Source organism: Anopheles nili, chromosome 2, assembly GCF_943737925.1.
Source record: "Anopheles nili chromosome 2, idAnoNiliSN_F5_01, whole genome shotgun sequence".
In the NCBI taxonomy this organism is placed as follows: Eukaryota; Metazoa; Arthropoda; class Insecta; order Diptera; family Culicidae; genus Anopheles; species Anopheles nili.
The window spans coordinates 76,373,729-76,392,440 of record NC_071291.1 but is presented as its reverse complement, the minus strand read 5'-3'; the positions used below and the strand labels follow the sequence as shown (position 1 = coordinate 76,392,440).

General features: G+C 50.7%; 8 protein-coding genes across 8 annotated transcripts; 3 read left to right on the top strand and 5 right to left on the bottom strand.

The window, feature by feature from the left end:
* Positions 1-4,254: 4,254 nt before the first annotated feature.
* LOC128730497 (pancreatic triacylglycerol lipase-like) lies at positions 4,255-5,277 on the bottom strand. The gene has a single exon (XM_053823547.1). It carries the CDS (start codon positions 5,275-5,277, stop codon positions 4,255-4,257), a length of 1,023 nt encoding a protein of 340 aa, XP_053679522.1.
* A 362-nt stretch (positions 5,278-5,639) lies between these two features.
* Positions 5,640-6,729, bottom strand: LOC128730188 (pancreatic triacylglycerol lipase-like). The gene is made up of 2 exons (XM_053823219.1): positions 6,681-6,729; positions 5,640-6,613 (listed from the first exon to the last, which is right to left on the bottom strand). Exons 1-2 carry the CDS (start codon positions 6,727-6,729, stop codon positions 5,640-5,642), a joined length of 1,023 nt encoding a protein of 340 aa, XP_053679194.1.
* Positions 6,730-7,576: 847 nt separating this feature from the next.
* On the top strand, positions 7,577-8,658 carry LOC128730187 (pancreatic triacylglycerol lipase-like). The gene is made up of 2 exons (XM_053823218.1): positions 7,577-7,628; positions 7,694-8,658. The coding sequence occupies exons 1-2, from the start codon at positions 7,577-7,579 to the stop codon at positions 8,656-8,658; spliced, it is 1,017 nt and encodes a 338-aa protein (XP_053679193.1).
* A 422-nt stretch (positions 8,659-9,080) lies between these two features.
* LOC128730185 (lipase member H-like) lies at positions 9,081-10,097 on the top strand. Its single transcript, XM_053823217.1, has one exon. It carries the CDS (start codon positions 9,081-9,083, stop codon positions 10,095-10,097), a length of 1,017 nt encoding a protein of 338 aa, XP_053679192.1.
* Positions 10,098-10,464: 367 nt separating this feature from the next.
* On the bottom strand, positions 10,465-11,632 carry LOC128731523 (phospholipase A1 VesT1.02-like). Its single transcript, XM_053824649.1, has 2 exons — positions 11,593-11,632; positions 10,465-11,513 (listed from the first exon to the last, which is right to left on the bottom strand). Exons 1-2 carry the CDS (start codon positions 11,630-11,632, stop codon positions 10,465-10,467), a joined length of 1,089 nt encoding a protein of 362 aa, XP_053680624.1.
* Positions 11,633-12,856: 1,224 nt separating this feature from the next.
* LOC128722062 (lipase member H-like) lies at positions 12,857-13,899 on the top strand. Its single transcript, XM_053815881.1, has one exon. It carries the CDS (start codon positions 12,857-12,859, stop codon positions 13,838-13,840), a length of 984 nt encoding a protein of 327 aa, XP_053671856.1. The 3' UTR covers positions 13,841-13,899.
* Positions 13,900-13,975: 76 nt separating this feature from the next.
* LOC128730793 (pancreatic lipase-related protein 2-like) lies at positions 13,976-15,081 on the bottom strand. Its single transcript, XM_053823872.1, has 2 exons — positions 15,036-15,081; positions 13,976-14,964 (listed from the first exon to the last, which is right to left on the bottom strand). The coding sequence occupies exons 1-2, from the start codon at positions 15,079-15,081 to the stop codon at positions 13,976-13,978; spliced, it is 1,035 nt and encodes a 344-aa protein (XP_053679847.1).
* A 550-nt stretch (positions 15,082-15,631) lies between these two features.
* Positions 15,632-16,823, bottom strand: LOC128730184 (pancreatic lipase-related protein 2-like). Its single transcript, XM_053823216.1, has 3 exons — positions 16,754-16,823; positions 16,442-16,616; positions 15,632-16,358 (listed from the first exon to the last, which is right to left on the bottom strand). Exons 1-3 carry the CDS (start codon positions 16,821-16,823, stop codon positions 15,632-15,634), a joined length of 972 nt encoding a protein of 323 aa, XP_053679191.1.
* Between the last annotated feature and the right edge of the window lie 1,889 nt (positions 16,824-18,712).

Genomic DNA, 18,712 nt, shown 5'->3' with positions numbered 1-18,712 from the left:
ACTAATCTGAGCAAGGGCACAAGGATGTACTGCACTCTGTGTGTGAATTCGCTTCTCTCGAACCAACGCGCGCGCCAAAACCGGGTTGCACTCGCCCGATTCCCTCGGTGGGAAAGCTTCCGCTCCGAAAGAAAGGACACAAACGAACCGTGGGTCCTGCAAGAAACAAACGGGGACGAAAGGACGAACAGGAGTTACTGCGAGTTTAATTTATGACTCACCAGACTGCTACTGGCCGTCCAGGATCGGGTTCCCCCCCCCCATTTCCCTCCCATCTCAGACACTCTCCCCTTCCTCCTTCTCCCCATCCCCTCCAGAGGAGTGAGAGCTCGTAACAACCCCACAGATGAACGTGCGTATCGTTTCCCGTGTTCTCTCACTCTCTTACACGTGCGCTCTCTCGCTCGTTCTCACCCTCACGCAAGCGCCTTCGCTCGCCATCCGTCTCACTCGCGTCCTGGGGCGGTTTTTGGTGAGTAATGCTATGTTTATGTTGCTTTATGCCAGTGCTGCTTAAAATCCCCTTTTCCCGAGTTTTCCCGCGAATCAGCGAACCGATGGCCACACCAACACCAGCGCGCATTCTTCCTGGTCCGGCACGAGGACTCCCGGGACTGATCTCGGCAGCCATCCTGGCTCCGACGGTATGGTCCGATAGTGGGCCGTCCTTTTTGGTGGCAGACTCGGGAGGAAAATGAATGCGCGTTTGTTTGCGTAACTGGGGCGGCTGAATGTGTGGCGCTACGTTGCTACGTTGTTTCGGTTTCCATAGGGTGTGTGTGTGTGTGGTAGTACGACTACCACAACCATGGGATGCTCCATTCTGCCCGGAAACGGCACCAGCTGGCAGGGATGCCAAGTTTTGAAGCACGACTCCTTTTGCCTTCATCCTCACTGTACCGCAGCGTGGGTGAGTTGAGCCCCTATCTCCAATAGGCATAAAGCAAATCCTTCCCTCCCACCAAAGCACACACACACACCCGCATCGACACTATCGTTCTCTTTTATACCCTACGAATCGAGCGGAAGCGGATTCAGCATCTTCAAAGGATCCAACTTTGCACGGTTCGGCAGCAGCCGGAGTTTAGAGCAAGCTCCACTGTAGCCACCCGCGCATCCACGTACCAACGGAAGGAAACCTTTTTCCAAAGCGACAGAGAAGGAATTGTTCTGCGGTTTTTGTCCTCTTTGTAGATTCGGTTTTCTGGCGTGTCATAAGCACTAATTACCGACGGTAAAAGGAAGCTACGAATTTATCTACCGGCTGCTCGAGAGAGGGCATTCGGGGGCATATTTATAGCGTCGATGGGATCGTTTAGTGTTTATTAGCGGCGCTGTGTAAATCGGACCAAAAATGCGGCGCTTGGTCACTTGGATAAACGTCATTATGATCGTTAGATGGTGGATGCAAATCAACCCTGGGGAGACCGGTGAACGATCACCGAAGGTCGAAGCGTTTTCCAAGCGACAAGACATTCAAAACCCACAAAACATGCCACCCAATTCGGTCGGTTAAGAACATAAAACGATACACGGTTGGGAAACGCGAGCATAAAAGTAGAATTCCACAACAACAAGGCATATTCTGCTCCCGCAGAAACTCATTCCGAGGTCCATTTAGCTATTTACCGTTGCCACATTCACTTGCATACACTTGCGAGCTTCCATTCAACAGTCCTGTGCTTTTTTGTGTCTGTTCACGTTTTGCTATCGCTCATTCTTCGCTTTCCCGCGATGCGTATCATCACCAGACCGTGCAGCATTTTGTATCTTGTGATGACCGAGACGGAGAGCGAAACGCAAAGCAAATCAAAACGCGAACAAAAAGTCAGTTTCAACGCGTGGTACGCCAACGGCGTCTGGAACGCGCCACATAGAAGCGCACACCTCTAATCGGTGGGGGTATAGCAAGAAAACGAAACAAAAAATTGTAGAGAAAAAAACAAAGATTAAACTGTTTAGGTATCCGCGAGTGATCGAATACACAAAAGGCGAGAAACAAGCCCAAGGATAAACGCGTCTTGGATGCTTTGGTCACCGGGAGTGGACGAAGATGACACGAAAGTTGTGCAAACATGCTATCGATTTTTTTTCTTCTCCACCAACCGGTCCAAAACGCGTGGCGAAACGACACAACACAACGTCGGGGCCCTACCGAGGGACCGCTCCGATTCGCAGGACTCCCCTTCTTTGCGTTTTCAGCAAGGAAAACGCGGAAAAGTTAGAGGAGTCAGGGCGGGAATTCACTGCTGTCCTGTTTGTGCTCTCGTGCGCACACACCACAAGCCGCTGCAGGCAGGCGTACGTATGCGAACGGGACGGAGAAAGCCGGCCTCCACGTCGGCCTGAGCGTGACGCAAGCTGGCTTCCGCTTTCCTGTCGCGAGCTTTTTTTTCCTGCTCTACCGAACGTGCAAAGCGTCAATCCGGAAGGTGGAAAATGGATGACATTAAACGGGGCCAGGAGCAACCAGGTGCCTTCTGATATACTCGGCCGAAATGGGCGCTTCTGGCACCGATACCGGTAGAATTCTCTCATCGCAAGTAAACGAACAAAATGATGTCCTTGCGTTTCGCTTTTCTTCACAAAAAGTTAAGCACTTGTACGCCCAACAGGACCAATCAGCCAAGACCAACGCCACAGTACACACTTACAATTTGCAGCAGTTATTTTTGCACAACACTAAAACCCGCGAAAAGGAACAACAGCTACAACGCACTATAACGCGAGAATTCGACTGACACGTCCGCTCGCGACAAGGTTCAACATGAGATTGCGCTTGGTTTCTATGCTGTTTATGCTCGTGAGTCGGCCCCCTGGATGCCCGATTTCATCCAAGTCACACATATGAATTATTCACACTTCAAACTTATCTTTTTCTTTTGATATGTTTGCTGACGACATCACTAACATTATTCAGTACTTAAGCTCTTTATTGACTCGTATTTCCAATACATTTTCCGTGGAACCGTAAGTTTTCCGCTAGCTCACCGTGTAAAGCACCTATTTGACGTATTTTTCATCTCTCACTTCATGCTCTCTTGCATCAACTCTTATGCTATTCTCTCTCGCGTTTATGCAGTTCTCTCCTTTAAACGGCTATGCTTTGCTCCGTTCTCACGCTCCGGAATACTTGACGCACACTGGGTTAGCAACGACAATAGTGAAAATATAATCATAAAATATCTTAAGAATGTTCCTTTGGTTTCTTATGCAACTGCATAACGTCCAAAATCGATCGATCCTCGTGCTCTCTGAAGACTGAGCGCCACCAAGCTTCTTTTTTTGTCACGAAAATTCTCACCACTATTCTAAATAGATGCATGATATAACTAATTAGTGTATCATACGCGTTAGAGTACGATAAGAACAGTACGACAAAGCCGCTCATATAATTATATAAATGATTCGCCTTGGCTGATTGAGTTCATCACCACGAGTTTACGTTGGTGCAATGTAATATACGCAATCACTGACGCTGTAATCAAAGATAAAACTTTTCCACAAATTTTTCTCTGAGCGTTGCGTTGCATGAAGGCAATAAAATAAAAAAATTCATCTGTTTGTCTTTCATATCCTGAGAGTATCCTTAAAACTTGCACCAAATTGCAATGAATTCGAGTGATGTGATTATTCGAGCAGTTTGGACAACTGCCACCGCTAGATGGCGTTATCTTAGCACATTGCCATAAAGGTTAATTGCACATTTTCTCAGTTCGTATTGAAGCAAAACTTCAAAATAATTTTCACAATGCTTTTCCAGGAGAACAATTATGAAAAATATGCCAATCCTCTCATTATGGCCATCGCAAATAACTGCCTAAAAATCACATTTCCACGAAAAACAAAAGTGTCCTTCTGATGTGGCTGCGTCCGTGCGATAGCGTACGCAGCCTTTAGGAAAAACATTTCAAAGAAATGTAAAAGCGGAAAATATATTGTATTTACTACAAATACAAAAATAATCATAACATTAGCCAATTTTAGAGTATCAGAAGGATGCATGTTTGTTTCAATGTCGTAGCTCTAACTCATAAGCTGAAACAAGAATAACGAAGCAATTTTTTCATCACACGTTGAGCTATGATCACGTGTCTTATTTTAAATTATTTTTATTGACCCTGGAGATAAGATAAACTTGCCTGCGAAAGTTTGCAAAGGTACTTGATTTCTTTCGATAAAATTCACTCGTTAAACCACTAAGCAGTAATTGATAACTGCTGTACACAATGTCTATTCACGCTGACGAAACGTCTAGCCCTGCGCGAAGGGCGAGTTGGAGTTCGTGGACAGATGGTACACACCCGAAACGCCACGGCCACGGTTCGACGGCTCACCTCCCATGTTCGCATCCGGACCACTAGGAGTGCAGCGTCCGGCAAGGATCTCAGCGTGGTTTTCGCAGCGAACCGACCGGAAGCCAACGGACGTCGACACGGTTTCGGCAAAGAAGTCGTTCACGCGGTTATGCGCGCAGATACCGGCGATGTCCAGGATGCAGCCTGGTTGCGAACGGCCACCGTTGGGGTAGAAGTTGGCGTGAGCAAGCGGCTGGTCGAATCCGAGCAGACCGGCGTTAGTGTAGATCGCTTCCGTGTAGTGTGCGTCATCGGCACCGAAAATGTCGGCTTGGCCGGAGGAGAACAACGGACCGGCCGGGTCCAAACCGACGATGGTGTTGAGCTGTCCATTCTGGTTCTTGCCCGCGTTCGAAGCCACGTGCGCTCCCAGACTATGACCGATCAGGTTGATGTTGTCACGGGAGGCTCCACTGGCAGCCACGATGGTGTTGATCATGCGCGAGATGATCTCACCGACGGCACCGACGCGATTGCGAGCAGCAATGTAGTTGATCGTCTGTGATCCCGCACCCCAGTCTACGTTCACGATGTTAAACTCGCCGATACGGATGTAGTGATCCTTAATGCTCCAGTGCAGACTGGCGTCCTCACCCTCCAGGAATCCATGGATGAGGAAACGCGTCGGGTGGGCCGGGTTAAAGTTGCTGTTGGACACGGACGCCTGGCTGTTCCACTGGATCACCTGCGGATGGACCGGGTTGCGGCGGGTAAACAGACGGAAGACCACATCCGTCTCGGGATCGAACAGCGGTTCCACTTCATTGTCTCCCTTCGGGACATCGTAAGGCGCAAGGTTGACTAGATGCAACCTTCCCTGTCCATCCGGAATCAACGCCCACGGGTTCGACTCCAGGGGAGCAGCAGAGCCGAGAACGGCCAGCCCAAGAACGCTTAGTACCACTGCAGCTGATTTCATGTTTGCAACGACTGACCACGATGGACCCCTGGCAGACTCTTTTATGGACACCCGCCAGCCTGGTAGGGGGACGTTCCTTGGGGGGTCTTATCGAGCGATGCGTGACCGATGGCGATACCAACAATCAGCAGCCGATAGCGCGTAGTTAATCCGACTGGTACACCTGCTTCGCCCAGCGCTAGCTCTTAGTCTACTGCGCATGAAAGAGCCGTAAATTACGCAGGATAGAAACAGGACCGTCCGATCGTAGACTCCCAAAAGAAGCACTGTCACTGACGTCAACGCGGTCGATAATTAGGGTTAGCAGAGTGATGCCGTATTTATTTCTACAAACGCAAGCTTAAAATGTGACGGGGCGCAGTCTATCCCAGCGAGAAAGGAGCAGCGGCACGGGTGGTGAGCGTGAAAGCCCCCTCGGTGCCAGTGCCAAAGTTGGACGGTTCACCGCCCATCGGTCGGCTCGGACCCTGAACGGCGCAGTTTCCGGTGAGGATCTCGTCGTAGGAGCCGCAACGCACTGAGGTGAATCCTCCAGACACGATCGACTCGGCCAGGAACTCGTAGGCGCGTCCATGTGCGCAGGCACCCGTGATGTCAACACCGCAACCGGGTTGTGTGCGGCCTCCGTTCGGGTAGAAAGAAGCTTGTCCTAGGGGCAGATCGAATCCGAGCAAACCGGCGTTCGTGTGGATGGACTCGACGTACTGAGCATCATTCAGCGTCAAACGATCGGTACTGTCGAGCGAAAACAACGGCAAAGCCGGGTCCATGCCAAAGATCGTGTTTAGACGACCGAACTGGAAGAAACCGGCGTTACCGGCGGCATGCGCACCCAGACTGTGTCCTGCGATGCTGATGCTGGCGAAGCTGATGCCCGTGTTAGCCTGCAGGAAGTTGATGAACGTGGACACCACGTTGCCGACGGCACCAACGCGAGCCCGAGCGAAAGGATAGTTGATCGTCTGCGCTCCTACTCCCCAGTCGACGGTGATGACGTTGAAGTCACCCCGGTCCAGCCAGGCATCCTTCAGGATCATGTTCACCTCCGAGAAACCGTCGTTATTCCAGCCGTGGATGACGAATCGGGTCGGGTGAGCCGTGTTGAAGTTCGATGCACTCAGAGAGCCGGCATCGTTCAGCTGCACGACCTGTGGGGTGTTTCGATTGGCACGTGTGTACAACCGGAAGATCGTGTCAGTAGCCGCGGTGAAGTACGGCTCTGGTACGGTCTCATCGACGTTGTACGGGTTGAGGTTCACCAGATGCAACCGACCGTTGCCGTCTGGAACTAGCATCCATTGGTCTTCAGCTGGAGCAGACAGTGATGCGGCCCGTACTGAAGGAACAGGATGAACAGGGATATTCAGCACGCTTTCTCCTGCAACTTTCCGATAGGCACTTACCAGCGGCAACAACGCCGAGAAGCAATAGAACTACGCTGTGCTTGTACATCTCGAAAACTTCGCGTAGACGTCGGTTGTTTAATCTGACTGACAGCGATCCGTTGTTTAGGAAGCTGTTTTATAGCCCACCCCTTGCGGATAGCCCTCGATCGGGCATGCTGGGCTATTAATTTGACGAATAATAACGAAAAATATCGAGCCTCTTATCATCCGCGTTGCACTGATTAGCGGATTGAGCTAAACGGTTGCCTATCGAGCACCGAAATCGAAGGAGAATAGATTGCGATCGGGCTCGAAACCTCACAACAAGTCCTTCGATTTGTTGTCTTGTTCGACGAAACATTCCGCCGATAAGCGACGAATGCGTGGGGGCAGGTTTTTATTGTTTTATTGTGGGAAATTTGCGGGCAGGTGCGAGCCCCAACGAGCCTCAAAGCTTATGTGATTTGTATCACGCCGAGCGTTCTGGAAGACAAACGTCGAAATGTTTTGATTCGTCGGTCTGTTTACTTTCTGTTAGTTTAGCCAACAGGATTTTGGCAATGTTGTAGATGGACAAGTACGGATCACGATGCAACTTACTTCTGCCACACGTGATAATGGCTCAACACTTTCCGGCTCCGACACACCACGCAAGATTAGCGCTCACTCGGGTCCGCCCCTCCGCTCGATAAGGAAATATCCTTCGCCGTATCGTTCAAGGGGTCAGTTCGATGTGACCGCCAAGCTCGATACGTTTGACGTAGTCGCTGGGAAATCAAAGCAAACCGTGACGTCTTACAGGATGATGAATGGGAAAAGCTGTCAAACGTCGCGATAAGTGCGTGGCGAGGTATAAAAGCCACGATTGATCGGATGACTTAGTTTGATCCGTGTACCGGTCAGGAAGCAGGACCATGGCAAAGCGAGCATTCGTTCTTTGCGTACTAGCTGTGCAGCTCCTCGGAGGTAATATGCGAGTGATCGTCCACTTCGAAAAGATCCTACAACTGTCCTGTGTCATTTCCGTATAGCGCTAGCATCGACCGCCGACAACTGGAAACTCGTGCCGGATGAGTCCGGTCGGTTGCGTCTGGTCAACACCAACCCTTACGACATCCCGGAAGGCGAGAATGAGGTGGAGCCACTGTTCGTCCCAGAGACGGATGTGATTTTCCGACTGTTCACGCGCCGCAACCCAGCTCACGGACAAGTGATCGACTGGAACAACCCAGCCTCGGTTCAGAGCTCCAACTTTGATCCGTCACACCCAACCCGCTTCACTATCCACGGATGGAACGGCGGAGAAACGTCCGGTCTGCATGCGAACATCCGCCAGAACTACCTCGGCGTCGGAGAATTTAACGTGATTGCCGTCGATTGGGGAGTTGGCGCACAAACGGTCAACTACATTGCTGCCCGGAACCGCGTGGCATCGGTTGGAGACATGATTTCGCGCATGGTCAACACGCTCGTGTCGGCTTCCGGAACATCACGTAACAACATCTACCTGATCGGTCACAGCTTGGGTGCACATGCGGCGGGTAATGCTGGCAAGATGCAGAACGGACAGCTCAACAGTATCATCGGTCTAGACCCGGCTGGTCCTCTGTTCTCGTTGGGAGACTCAGACATCATGGAACCTCGGGATGCTCAGTACACCGAGGCCATCTTCACTAACGCCGGTCTGCTTGGGTTTGATCTCCCTCTGTCAGATGCCAACTTCTACCCGAACGGAGGTCGCTCGCAACCCGGTTGCGGTATCGACGTAGCCGGTAATTGTGCTCACTCGCGCGCTCATGAGCTGTACGCCGAGTCGGTGTCCACGACCATCGGATTCCGATCGACGCGTTGTGCCAGCCACGGTGAAATTGTTGCCGGACAGTGCACGCCTTCCGGTACAGCGGACATGGGAGGTGAGCCATCCAACCAGGGTCGTGGTGTAAACGGCAACTACATCGTGTCCACCAACGGCGCGACTCCGTTCGCTCAGGGATAGTGAGCAGCTGAAGACAATCCGATCCAAGGTTGGTCGCTAAAATAAACAAAAGACTGCAAAATTAGCTATAGTACTTAGAGAGTCTTTTCCATTCACATCCTTTTATCGGTAGTATTCTCTGCCCTGCAAGAATTCTAAGCATCCGAATACAAGTTCTACACTGTTTGCTAAACCAAAGCTATATTGAAGCAACGTTACAAACAGAAAAAATTATACTTCGTTACATTTCCAAAATGGCTATGACGTCGGTAAGATGGTTGGAAAACCCCATCGAAAAACGCACCTATCAGAGCCGCAATAATCTTTGAAGATATTGTACCTCGCTATCTCGATCCCCAGCAGAGGTTATAAATTTGGGCAACCTCTGACATCAACGCGACAGTTTGCTCGCATCGTTCGATCCTTGCAAATAACTAGCAACCATGGCTCGTCGAATTGTGTTCCTTCTTTCTATGCAACTGCTGCTGGTTGCCTCTCTCCCAGTGAAGAGCTCAAACTGGGAGCTTGTTCCGGATAGCAATGGAAGGCTTCATCTCGTCAACACCAACCCGTACGATCTTCCCGATGATCTGTCTGCGATCGCTCCTAACTTCGTTCCGGAACAGGATCTGATCTTCCGTTTGTTCACGCGAGCCAACCCAACGGGAGCGCAGGTGCTGGAATTCGGAAATCCGGCCTCTATCGCTGCTTCGAACTTCAATCCGGCCAACCCAACACGGTTCACCATCCACGGCTGGAACAGCAACGGTAACGATGGCATGAACACGAACATCCGCGATCGGTATCTCAGCATCGGAGACTACAACGTGATCAGCGTGGATTGGAGCGTCGGAGCAGTGAATCCGAACTACATCACGGCTCGCAACGCCGTCGGACCGGCCGGTGCGGCTTTGGCCTCTTTCATCGACCAGCTCGTAGCAGCCGGAGCATCTGTGGACAACATGTACATTATCGGATTCAGTCTGGGTGCCCACGTTGCCGGCAATGCGGGTAAGGGTCAAAACGGCCGTGTCAACACCGTGATCGCTCTGGATCCTGCAGGACCACTGTTTTCCCTGGGACAACCGGATGCTGTTTCGCCGGCGGATGGCCGGTACGTGGAAATGATCATGACAAACGGTGGTCTGCTGGGTAACAGCGTACCGATGGGTCAGTCGACGTTCGCGCCGAACGGTGGCCGTTCGCAACCTGGCTGTGGCACGGACATCGGCGGAGGCTGTGCTCATGGACGTGCACCAGCGTACTATGCCGAATCTATCACGAGTGCTACGCCATTCCGTGCCACACGCTGCGCAAGCATCCAGGAGATAGTTGAGGGCAATTGTACACCGAGTGGAGCCGATGCCAACATGGGTGGAGAACCATCCAACTATGGCCGGGGTGTTACCGGAGTGTACTTCCTGACCACGAACGATGCTGCACCGTTCGCAACCGGATAAACATATGGAACAAAAATATAGCAATATGCAATACTAAAGTTGGTTTTGGTTCATTGTATGCAGCAATTCCTTTTCCAATTCCTTTACTCTTTGTGCACAACAATGGTAGATTTGGAGGCACTGTCTAAGGACATTCAAAAGTATGAGACAATATTAAACAGTATTAAGCCAGTATACCTCTAGTCGCATTAATCAATCATGAGTGTTTTGGCTTTCTTCCTGGTAACAGTTGAGGATACATTTTCCGGAGACTCGAATAATAATTAGCATTGCGAAAGTATAGCACGTCTCAAGACTTTAGTAAAATAATACACAGTCCACAGTTAAAGAATCATGAATCATTGTATTACAATCGAAATATCACTTGTTAACCTTGAGCGAACGGGCTGGCACCGTTGGTGGTAAGGAAGTACACACCGTTCACACCACGGCCAATGTTTGAGGGCTCACCACCCATACGAGCGTTGGCACCCGACGACACGCAGTTGTTGTTCAGGATCTGATCGTAGTTAGCGCAGCGGATCGAGTTGAAGCCGCTCTGAGCCGGACGGACCGATTCGGCGAAGAACTGATGAGCACGGCTGTGAGCACAGGTACCTGCCAGATCTACACCACAACCGGGCTGGCTACGGCCACCATTAGGGTAGAAATCAGCCACACCGAGTGGCAGATCGAAGCCCAACAATCCACCGTTGGTGTGGATCACCTCGACGTAGTTGGCATCACCTGACGCCACACGGTTAGCCGGGTCGTTGATGGAGAACAGTGGCAGAGCCGGGTCCAAAGCGACAACCGTGTTCAGGCGGCCACGAGTCACACGCTTACCAACGATACCGGCCGTGTGGCCTCCGAGGCTGTGGCCAGTGACGTAAACGTTGTTGAAGGCCAGACCTCCGCTCTGGTTCAGGAAATCGATGAACCGGGCCACAGCAGCTCCCACGGCAGTGATGTGATTGCGGGACGTCACGTAGTTCGGGTTCTGAGCACCACCGCCCCAGCCAACAACGATTACGTTGATGTCGGCACGATCGAGGTACGCGTTGCGGATGGCAACATTCACTTCCGATCCTTCGTTGTTGTTCCAACCGTGGATGATGAAACGCGTCTGACGACCACCGTTCCAGTGCGGTCCGAGCGTTCCAGCGTTTCCGGGAGTGATGCGATGGCCACTGTTGCGGTTGTTGCGCGTGAACAGCAGGAAGATGGTGTCGGTGTCGGCGTTGAAAAAGGGCGCCGGCTCATCCTGGCTGCCCAAGTTGAACGGGTCGGTGTTGACAAGATGAAGACGACCGTCACCATCCGGTACCAGCTGCCAGTTCTGTTCGTATCCTTCTTCCTCGTGCGGAATGTGCTCCAGGCCCACCTCTTCGTAAGGCATGTGCTCCTCTCCGACTTCCTCGATGGGAAGCGCGGTGGCTGTTTTTTGTAAAAGACATGCGTCTCAGATCGGGTTTTTTCCGCGACTTCTGCATCACTCGATGGTCACACTACTCACCAGCCGCCAGGCAAAGGATCAGCACTGCGAAAAGCTTCATCATGGATCGGTTCCTCCTCGCTGACTGGAGGGCAACGGCTGGCAGGATCGTTTTTTATAGGCTACCGTCAGGATCGGCAAGCATTACCGAAAATGTGATAAACCGAGCACTCCGAAACAAAAGCCTCACAGCGTCTGGGTGCGTGTTAATCTAATCTCCGCTATGAGGAACTGAAGCTATTTTTGACGCCAATAAATCCCACAAGCACTGCCCGTGTGGTCCGATAGACCAACGCGTACTTCTTTTGATAAGGATTACCATCGATCAAAAATAAAATTAAGAGTAATAAATTCGACACTTCAAACCTATTTTTGCTGCAACATCGAGCAAGTTGAAGATAAAATCTTGCTCTGCATCTCAACAGAATAAACCGATCGAAGGTGGATCATCCAAAGAGAGAAATTAAACAACACATAAGATACGATGTGAACGTTTAGGACGAGATTGGAGCTAGAACAACAATCTGCTATTGTTCGTTGTCGTATCTTAGATCGTACACCTCGAAAAGATCTAGAATTAACGTTATTATATTTAGCATATACGACCCATTTAGGATAATCTTCAGACTCACCGTGGGGAATTGGCAACCGACTGATAAGATTGTAAAAATCACAAATCGCTAATCGGGTGATTAAACCAGCTCCCGTTTTAAGCTTAAACGCGTGGCGTTATCGTACGACGAGTGAACACACCACAATTTGTGGACAATTTGAAAACACTACGATACGATCGGCCTGCGTCATTTACTAGATGTAAAGATCTGACCAAAAGAAATTAATCGAGCCTGTTGGATACTTTAGACACAAAATGCGTAACATAACGAAGTTCTGAAAGTATTTCTTTTTGGAAGATGCAACGCCATGCACGTCATAAAGTTACTTCATCCTTTATTATAGCCCATCTGCCACGTGCTAGCCGGTGAATTATCTAAACAAATGCATCCTATCCACGAGTACACATCGGACAGGGGTCTGAATCGATTCAAACAGCGCTTTCGCTTATCTATCTTGCATTTCTTTGCTCTGCGGCATCATAGTATGGCGCACAACAATTAACGCGCCATGGGAGGCAGCCTGAGCTCGCGGAAATGAGATCCACTCGAGATTATAAATCCCATAAGCACCCCCTGCTCAAATCAATGCTCAAGTGCAGCAGGCTTGCGATACTTAAATAGTCCTCGACGACCAGTTCAGATATACCCGGTACCGGACGAGCGTCTCAACAATGCGGTCAGTCGTGTTTTTAGTACTGCTGGCGAGTGTCATCGCCGTTGATCCACGATGCGGTAACAATGAGGTCCTTGTCCCTAGGAATGGGGAGTCATTTTGGTGTCTTTCCGAGACCGTGTTACAGCAGTTTCAACAACTTGAGCGATCAAGGCGGTTCGATGCAGAGTCGAACACTCGATTCTTTCTCTGGACGCAACAAACCAAACCCGGAGATCGCGAGGAACTTCCATTAAACGACGTGGACGCATTAAAGAGATCCTCCTTCGATCCCGCCAGCCCGACGCGCATTCTCATCCACGGGTGGCTCAACGACTGGACAGCGGAGGTTGTACGTGGGTTATCCGAGACGTACGTCACTAGAGGCGCATACAATGTTATCGGTGTCGACTGGTCCGCGGGAGCCTCCGCGATAGTGTATCTGACAGCGCGAATGCGTGTAGGAGCCGTGGCCGATGCAATAGCCATTCAGATCCGAATGCTGCTAGAAGCGGGTCAACACCCATCGCAGATCGTCCTCATCGGGCATAGTTTAGGAGCTCACATCGCAGGTCTTACAGGGAAACATTTCCAGACCGGCCCCAAACTAGCTGGCATAGTGGCTCTCGACCCAGCCGGACCGTTGTTTAGCGTGGACGCACCTTCTGAGCGAGTTGATGCGGCAGACGCACAGTATGTCGAGGTTATACACACCGACGGAGGTCTATTGGGCCTGCGTTCGGCATTGGGACAGGCCGATTTCTTTCCCAACGGCGGACGATCTCAGCCCGGGTGTCTGACGGACATCTGCAACCATCAGCGAGCGGTGGAGTACTACCGTCGATCGGTGGCAAGCTCAAAGCCACTGTACGTCGCTCGACGATGCGATACGGACCAGGTTAACGATAACTGTGACGGCGTACCGGCAGTTATGGGAAGCGATCTCAACGACAGATACAAAGTAAAGACGAGCGGCTTGTTTTATCTCGCAATCGGTAAATAAACAGCCTGTGATGATGAGTGTAGAAGGTAGAGCCCAATAAAACCTTTCTCGATGTAACATTTCGCAAACAACGAACAAGCTCTTAACGTTTGATGTTCTTAATAAAAAGCGTAAACTTGCCTTACACTAGTAATCCTAGCAGCCCACCGCAAACGGGAACCCGTTGGCTGTTTCCAGCAGGAAAATACCCTCCGGTGTGCCACCATTATTTGGTGGCTCACCGCCCATCAAGGAGGAGACTCCCGTTTCGACGCACGTTCCATCGCGGATGTTCTGGAACGATTCACACTGCCGTCCGACGAATCCGTGCCGCGAAAGGATGGATTCGACGTAGAAGTGCACCGCTCTAGCGTGAGCGCAACTACCTCCAACATCAGGTCCACAGCCTGGCTGAATGCGACCGAAGTTGGGATAGAAATCTGCGTCCCCTATCGGATCCATGAAGCCGAGGACACCACCGTTTGTGTGAATGATCTCCACGTACTCCGCATCGGAAGCCATGATGCGGTCCGGAGCGTTTCCAGCGAAGAACGGTAGAGCCGGGTCGAGTCCGACAATTGTGGTGATGGCCCCGGACTGCCACTTGCCGACGTTTCCGGCAACGTGTGCTCCCAGACTGTGACCCACCACCACGACGTCACGTCTGTTCAGACCGGCGTATCGGACCAAATAGTCGAGCATGTTGGAAGCTGCGGCTCCCACGGCGTACACCAGCTGGCGAGAGTTAGGGTAGAACTCGTCTATCGCTCCAACGCTCCAGTCCACAAAGATCACATTGTAATTACCGGTGAAGAAAAGCGCCGACCTGACCAGTCTGTTTATTTCCGAGTTACGTGAACCTAGCCACCCGTGGATGATCATACGCGTCGGAATGTTGGGGTTGAACGGAGAGGATGCAATGGAGTCCATGTCACCGTTACGAAGGACATGTGGCTCCTCCGGGTTGGCCGCGGTGTACAGCAGGAAGAGTGTGTCACGTTCTGGGAGAAATTCACGCTTCGGTTTCTCCCCATCCAGGTGATACGGCATGCTGTACGAAACCAAGCGCATGTTGCCATTTTCATCCGCCGTCACCGTCCACTCGTGTTTGTCATCATCATTCCGCAGCAGTGGACTAGCAAAAGCTGTAGAAGTTAGAGCGCAGGACATTGAAAGAATGATCGTGATTTAAACAGGATGATCCCTGTTCGGTTACCTAGCTGCACGCACAGCACACTAAGAATCACTAACGGTGCACGCATTGCGCAGTGCTCCCAAAAATTCGCAGCAATATCAATCAAAGACTACGGTAAGAGATTGCTTTCCGGCAGTCCTTTATAGGGGCGATAAATCGCACACGCTTTTATCAAGCCTAGTCCCCCAAAAAGCAATTTCCTATCACTTCCGAATCAGCCCATCGATAAGGGGTTGAGCGCTTCCCTGAGCCGCTAGTGCCGGTCACTATGACATCACGGTGTAGACCCTGCAAGACGCAGTCTAGCATGAATTTAGGGAGGGATTAGATGGGCACTGTTTAAACGGTCGCGTCATCGATCGACCACTGTATGGAGTATTCGATTTAGATAAGCCCGACTGTGTTTAATTGTTTGAAATGCTTTATTTTCAGGGCCACCAGCATCGTGCATTGTTGATGTAATGCACGCTCTTGTTGTTTTCTTCCGTTTTTACTGATACGAAAAGGTGATATAATTGTGAATTATGGATTCCGTGCAGCCCACACAAAGCCCCGGCTCGAATTAAGGAACAAATCACACACCGTCCGAGTGGATTTTACGCAAACTTTTCGCGCTTCTAGTGCACGTAACCCTTCGCGTACGGTGGCTCCGACATCGTTTCGACTGTGTAAACTCCAGCGGAAATATTCTTCTGCCCGTAGTCGGCTCCCATCAGCGCCAGCTGCTTGATGTTGTAACACGTGCGTGACTTGATCTCGCTGTAGTCGTTACATCCTACTCCCCAGAATCCTTTGGTGGCATTCGTCAGCGATTCGATGAAGTACTCCGTCGATCGGCCGTGGCTACAAACGTCGGTTTTACAACCCGGCTGCTTCCGGCCGTAGTTCATGTAAAAGTCGACATGTCCAAGCGGTGCCGGATACCCAGAGAACTGTGTGTTGGTATGGATGACCTCGACGTATGCGGCATCATCCGGGCTGAGACGCGTGTCCGGTTCGTCCTGGAAGAAGTTTATGGAGGCCGGATCGAGCCCGTAGATCACCTGCAGCTGTTGCGTCTTCAGCGAGTGGCCTGCATTGCCAGCGACGTGAGCGCCCAAACTGTGGCCCACCAGGTACAACCTTTCCACATCCGTGAGGTTCGAGCGAACGAGCTGATTGACCAGATCCGCCACCACAAGACCCACGGCTATCGTGTACTGAGATGCACGGAAGTACGAATCCCCTGCACCGAGACCCCAATCAACACCGATCACGTTGTAACTTCCAACATCCAGATACGCATCCTTGATGCCTTGAATCACCAGTGAGGTGGCGTTGTTGAACCACCCGTGTATTATGATTCTGTTTCGGAAAAAAAACAGACGACCACCCGATAGATCAACGTGTTAAAGCATCGACTTCCGAACGTAAATGGGGCCACTCACCTGACCGGGTGGCTGGAGTTGTAGAACGATCGCATCAACGTGTCAACGGTGTCGATGGAGAACACATGTGCATCCACTCGATTGAGCACGGTGTACAGGTGGAACCGAACGTCACGTCTCGCACTGAACGATGTCCCAAATCCAATGCGCACCTCATTCAGCTCAATGTCACCGACTGGAAGGAAATGTGTAAATGAGATTCTCCGAACAATACTGCAGTGGAAAACCGGCACCATAACGCACTGGTGCACCAGCCAGACAGCCGTTGCAACACTATTCAAAAAGTAAAACCCACATCGACCACATACCTACCTTCTCCACCTTGCGCCACGAGGCCGATATGCACCGCGACCAGGATAAGTAACCAGCAAGTGTGTGGCATGGCCAAAGAGGGGAAAATTTGGGAACTCAACTGTTGTTTTTACTTCCTATCAAACCGTTCTAACTGGGCGACTGACATGCGCACAGCTCGATGCAATGCGTTTTATGTCTGATCGGTGCCTGCGGGGTGCCTGTGCTATAGAATGATTTGCTTTGTTTGAAAGTTCACCCACAAGGTTCCCACGAGTCACACCAGCCGAAAGGAACGAAAAGTATTGTAACACCGCAATTGTCAGGTCAAAGTACGCCTGGGTCGTCTCAAAATGATCGTAAAACCGCCCAAGTTTACCCTAATACGTATCTAACCATGACTACTTTGATAAAGACGGCGGAAAGTATTGCAGGTAAAATACCAATGCCGAAACGATGGTGAAGTTCAATAAGCAGGTTGACTTTTCGTGACCACAAAAATGATGCAATGGGCAATTGGATAAAAATTCGTTGATCACATTCTTATTGTCCTTTACAATTGGCACTTTCACGGTTCGGTAAAGATCCCGTAACGGACCAATCACAACGTGCTAAATGATCTGTCAACAGGATGAAATGCGCAACGTTTGATAGCACACGCGGAAATCGACAATAGGACGCGTGATGAGTTAGGTTTTACTTTCACCAATCCGGCCAAACTTCAGGGGGATCGGTCCAAAACGATTGCACCTGCAATTCAGCTGCTTGTGTTCTCGTTCTTCATCGACAATCGTGCACTATCGCACTAACGACCGGTGCATTGTTTTCTTCCGTTTTTGTGCCACAGAGCTGTTGGAGTCGACAAAACCACACATCACACTCCACCGACGGGTGGTAAGAAACTGACGATGGGATCTTTTGCGCTTTCGCTGGAATGGCCACCAGTTCGGGAAGTGCCACGGAACACGGAACTTTCTTCGCGCACGGGAACCTCGAATTTGGAGACCTGCCTTTGGCGAAATTTACCTTTCCCTTAGCCGCGGGGTCTGCTTTCCGTTGTTGCCAGTGCCAGTGACAGCAGTTTTACGACTTAGCGTGGTAAAACAAAAAACACTTCCGAAAAAACCGTTCCGTTTTGGAGAATACGCGCCTGATCTCGCTTTTTTGGAGCACTATTGACTACCCCGTCCAGAGTGGGTGTGATGAAAGCGACCTAAACGAATCGCTGGTGATCGGTTTGTAACTGCTAGTGGAGCTGAAAAAGAGAGAGAACCACCGAATGACACGTGCTTCAAAGTTGACGATCGCGATCGCCAGTTGTCGTGCTTGTGGGTGATCTGTGGTTAACAACAAACGATCGCACCTGTTCCGAAGCGCGTCGTGTCAGAACGTGAGTTCGCATGCACTAACGATCTAATCCGTGTAATTTCGTAATACCTACAAGGGAAAACTCAGCTTCCACCGCCTACCAAACGCATCGCTATAGATCAGCTGCATCGCGATACTGTGTGTCCGGTAGCGTGTGGTGCCATAATAGAGTTCTTTCCAATCTCCATCACGTTCTAATGGCACACAAATTAATTTATCCAGTCCCGAGACACAATTGCCAGAGTATGGAAGTCTGTAAATACTCCATGACGCATGCATCACAGTAGGAGAGCTACAACATTGAGCGCTTTGAACATACAAGCACACGGGAAGTGCACACTATGGTGGCACATCCAGTGAGTCCGAGTGATAAGGAACACTTCCGCAAGAGATGGTTCCTTTCCGGCATTCCGCCTGAACCTAGGTGGGCGAGTAAAACATTTGCATGCAGATTCACCAATCAAGCAAATCGTAACGAGGACGCGAAATAAAAACTGCCCTCTCACGCGCACACCGCCACACACGCGTGCGTTGCTGGGCGAAATATGCGTTTCATTAGCGGTAATGCACCGTAAATTGCAGTCTTGCGCCACCGCTTTTCCACCGTTCGGA

Bases quoted from the DNA above. Each gene is read 5' to 3' on its own strand.
- LOC128730497 (XM_053823547.1), bottom strand. From the start codon at position 5,277: ATGAAATCAGCTGCAGTGGTACTAAGCGTTCTTGGGCTGGCCGTTCTC.
- LOC128730188 (XM_053823219.1), bottom strand. From the start codon at position 6,729: ATGTACAAGCACAGCGTAGTTCTATTGCTTCTCGGCGTTGTTGCCGCT. The intron at 6,614-6,680 runs GTAAGTGCCTAT...CTGTTCCTTCAG, and splicing joins TCTCGGCGTTGTTGCCGCTG to TACGGGCCGCATCACTGTCT.
- LOC128730187 (XM_053823218.1), top strand. From the start codon at position 7,577: ATGGCAAAGCGAGCATTCGTTCTTTGCGTACTAGCTGTGCAGCTCCTC. The intron at 7,629-7,693 runs GTAATATGCGAG...ATTTCCGTATAG, and splicing joins AGCTGTGCAGCTCCTCGGAG to CGCTAGCATCGACCGCCGAC.
- LOC128730185 (XM_053823217.1), top strand. From the start codon at position 9,081: ATGGCTCGTCGAATTGTGTTCCTTCTTTCTATGCAACTGCTGCTGGTT.
- LOC128731523 (XM_053824649.1), bottom strand. From the start codon at position 11,632: ATGAAGCTTTTCGCAGTGCTGATCCTTTGCCTGGCGGCTG. The intron at 11,514-11,592 runs GTGAGTAGTGTG...TACAAAAAACAG, and splicing joins GATCCTTTGCCTGGCGGCTG to CCACCGCGCTTCCCATCGAG.
- LOC128722062 (XM_053815881.1), top strand. From the start codon at position 12,857: ATGCGGTCAGTCGTGTTTTTAGTACTGCTGGCGAGTGTCATCGCCGTT.
- LOC128730793 (XM_053823872.1), bottom strand. From the start codon at position 15,081: ATGCGTGCACCGTTAGTGATTCTTAGTGTGCTGTGCGTGCAGCTAG. The intron at 14,965-15,035 runs GTAACCGAACAG...TAACTTCTACAG, and splicing joins TGTGCTGTGCGTGCAGCTAG to CTTTTGCTAGTCCACTGCTG.
- LOC128730184 (XM_053823216.1), bottom strand. From the start codon at position 16,823: ATGCCACACACTTGCTGGTTACTTATCCTGGTCGCGGTGCATATCGGC. The intron at 16,617-16,753 runs GTAGGTATGTGG...ATTTCCTTCCAG, and splicing joins CGTGGCGCAAGGTGGAGAAG to TCGGTGACATTGAGCTGAAT. The intron at 16,359-16,441 runs GTGAGTGGCCCC...TTTCCGAAACAG, and splicing joins AACTCCAGCCACCCGGTCAG to AATCATAATACACGGGTGGT.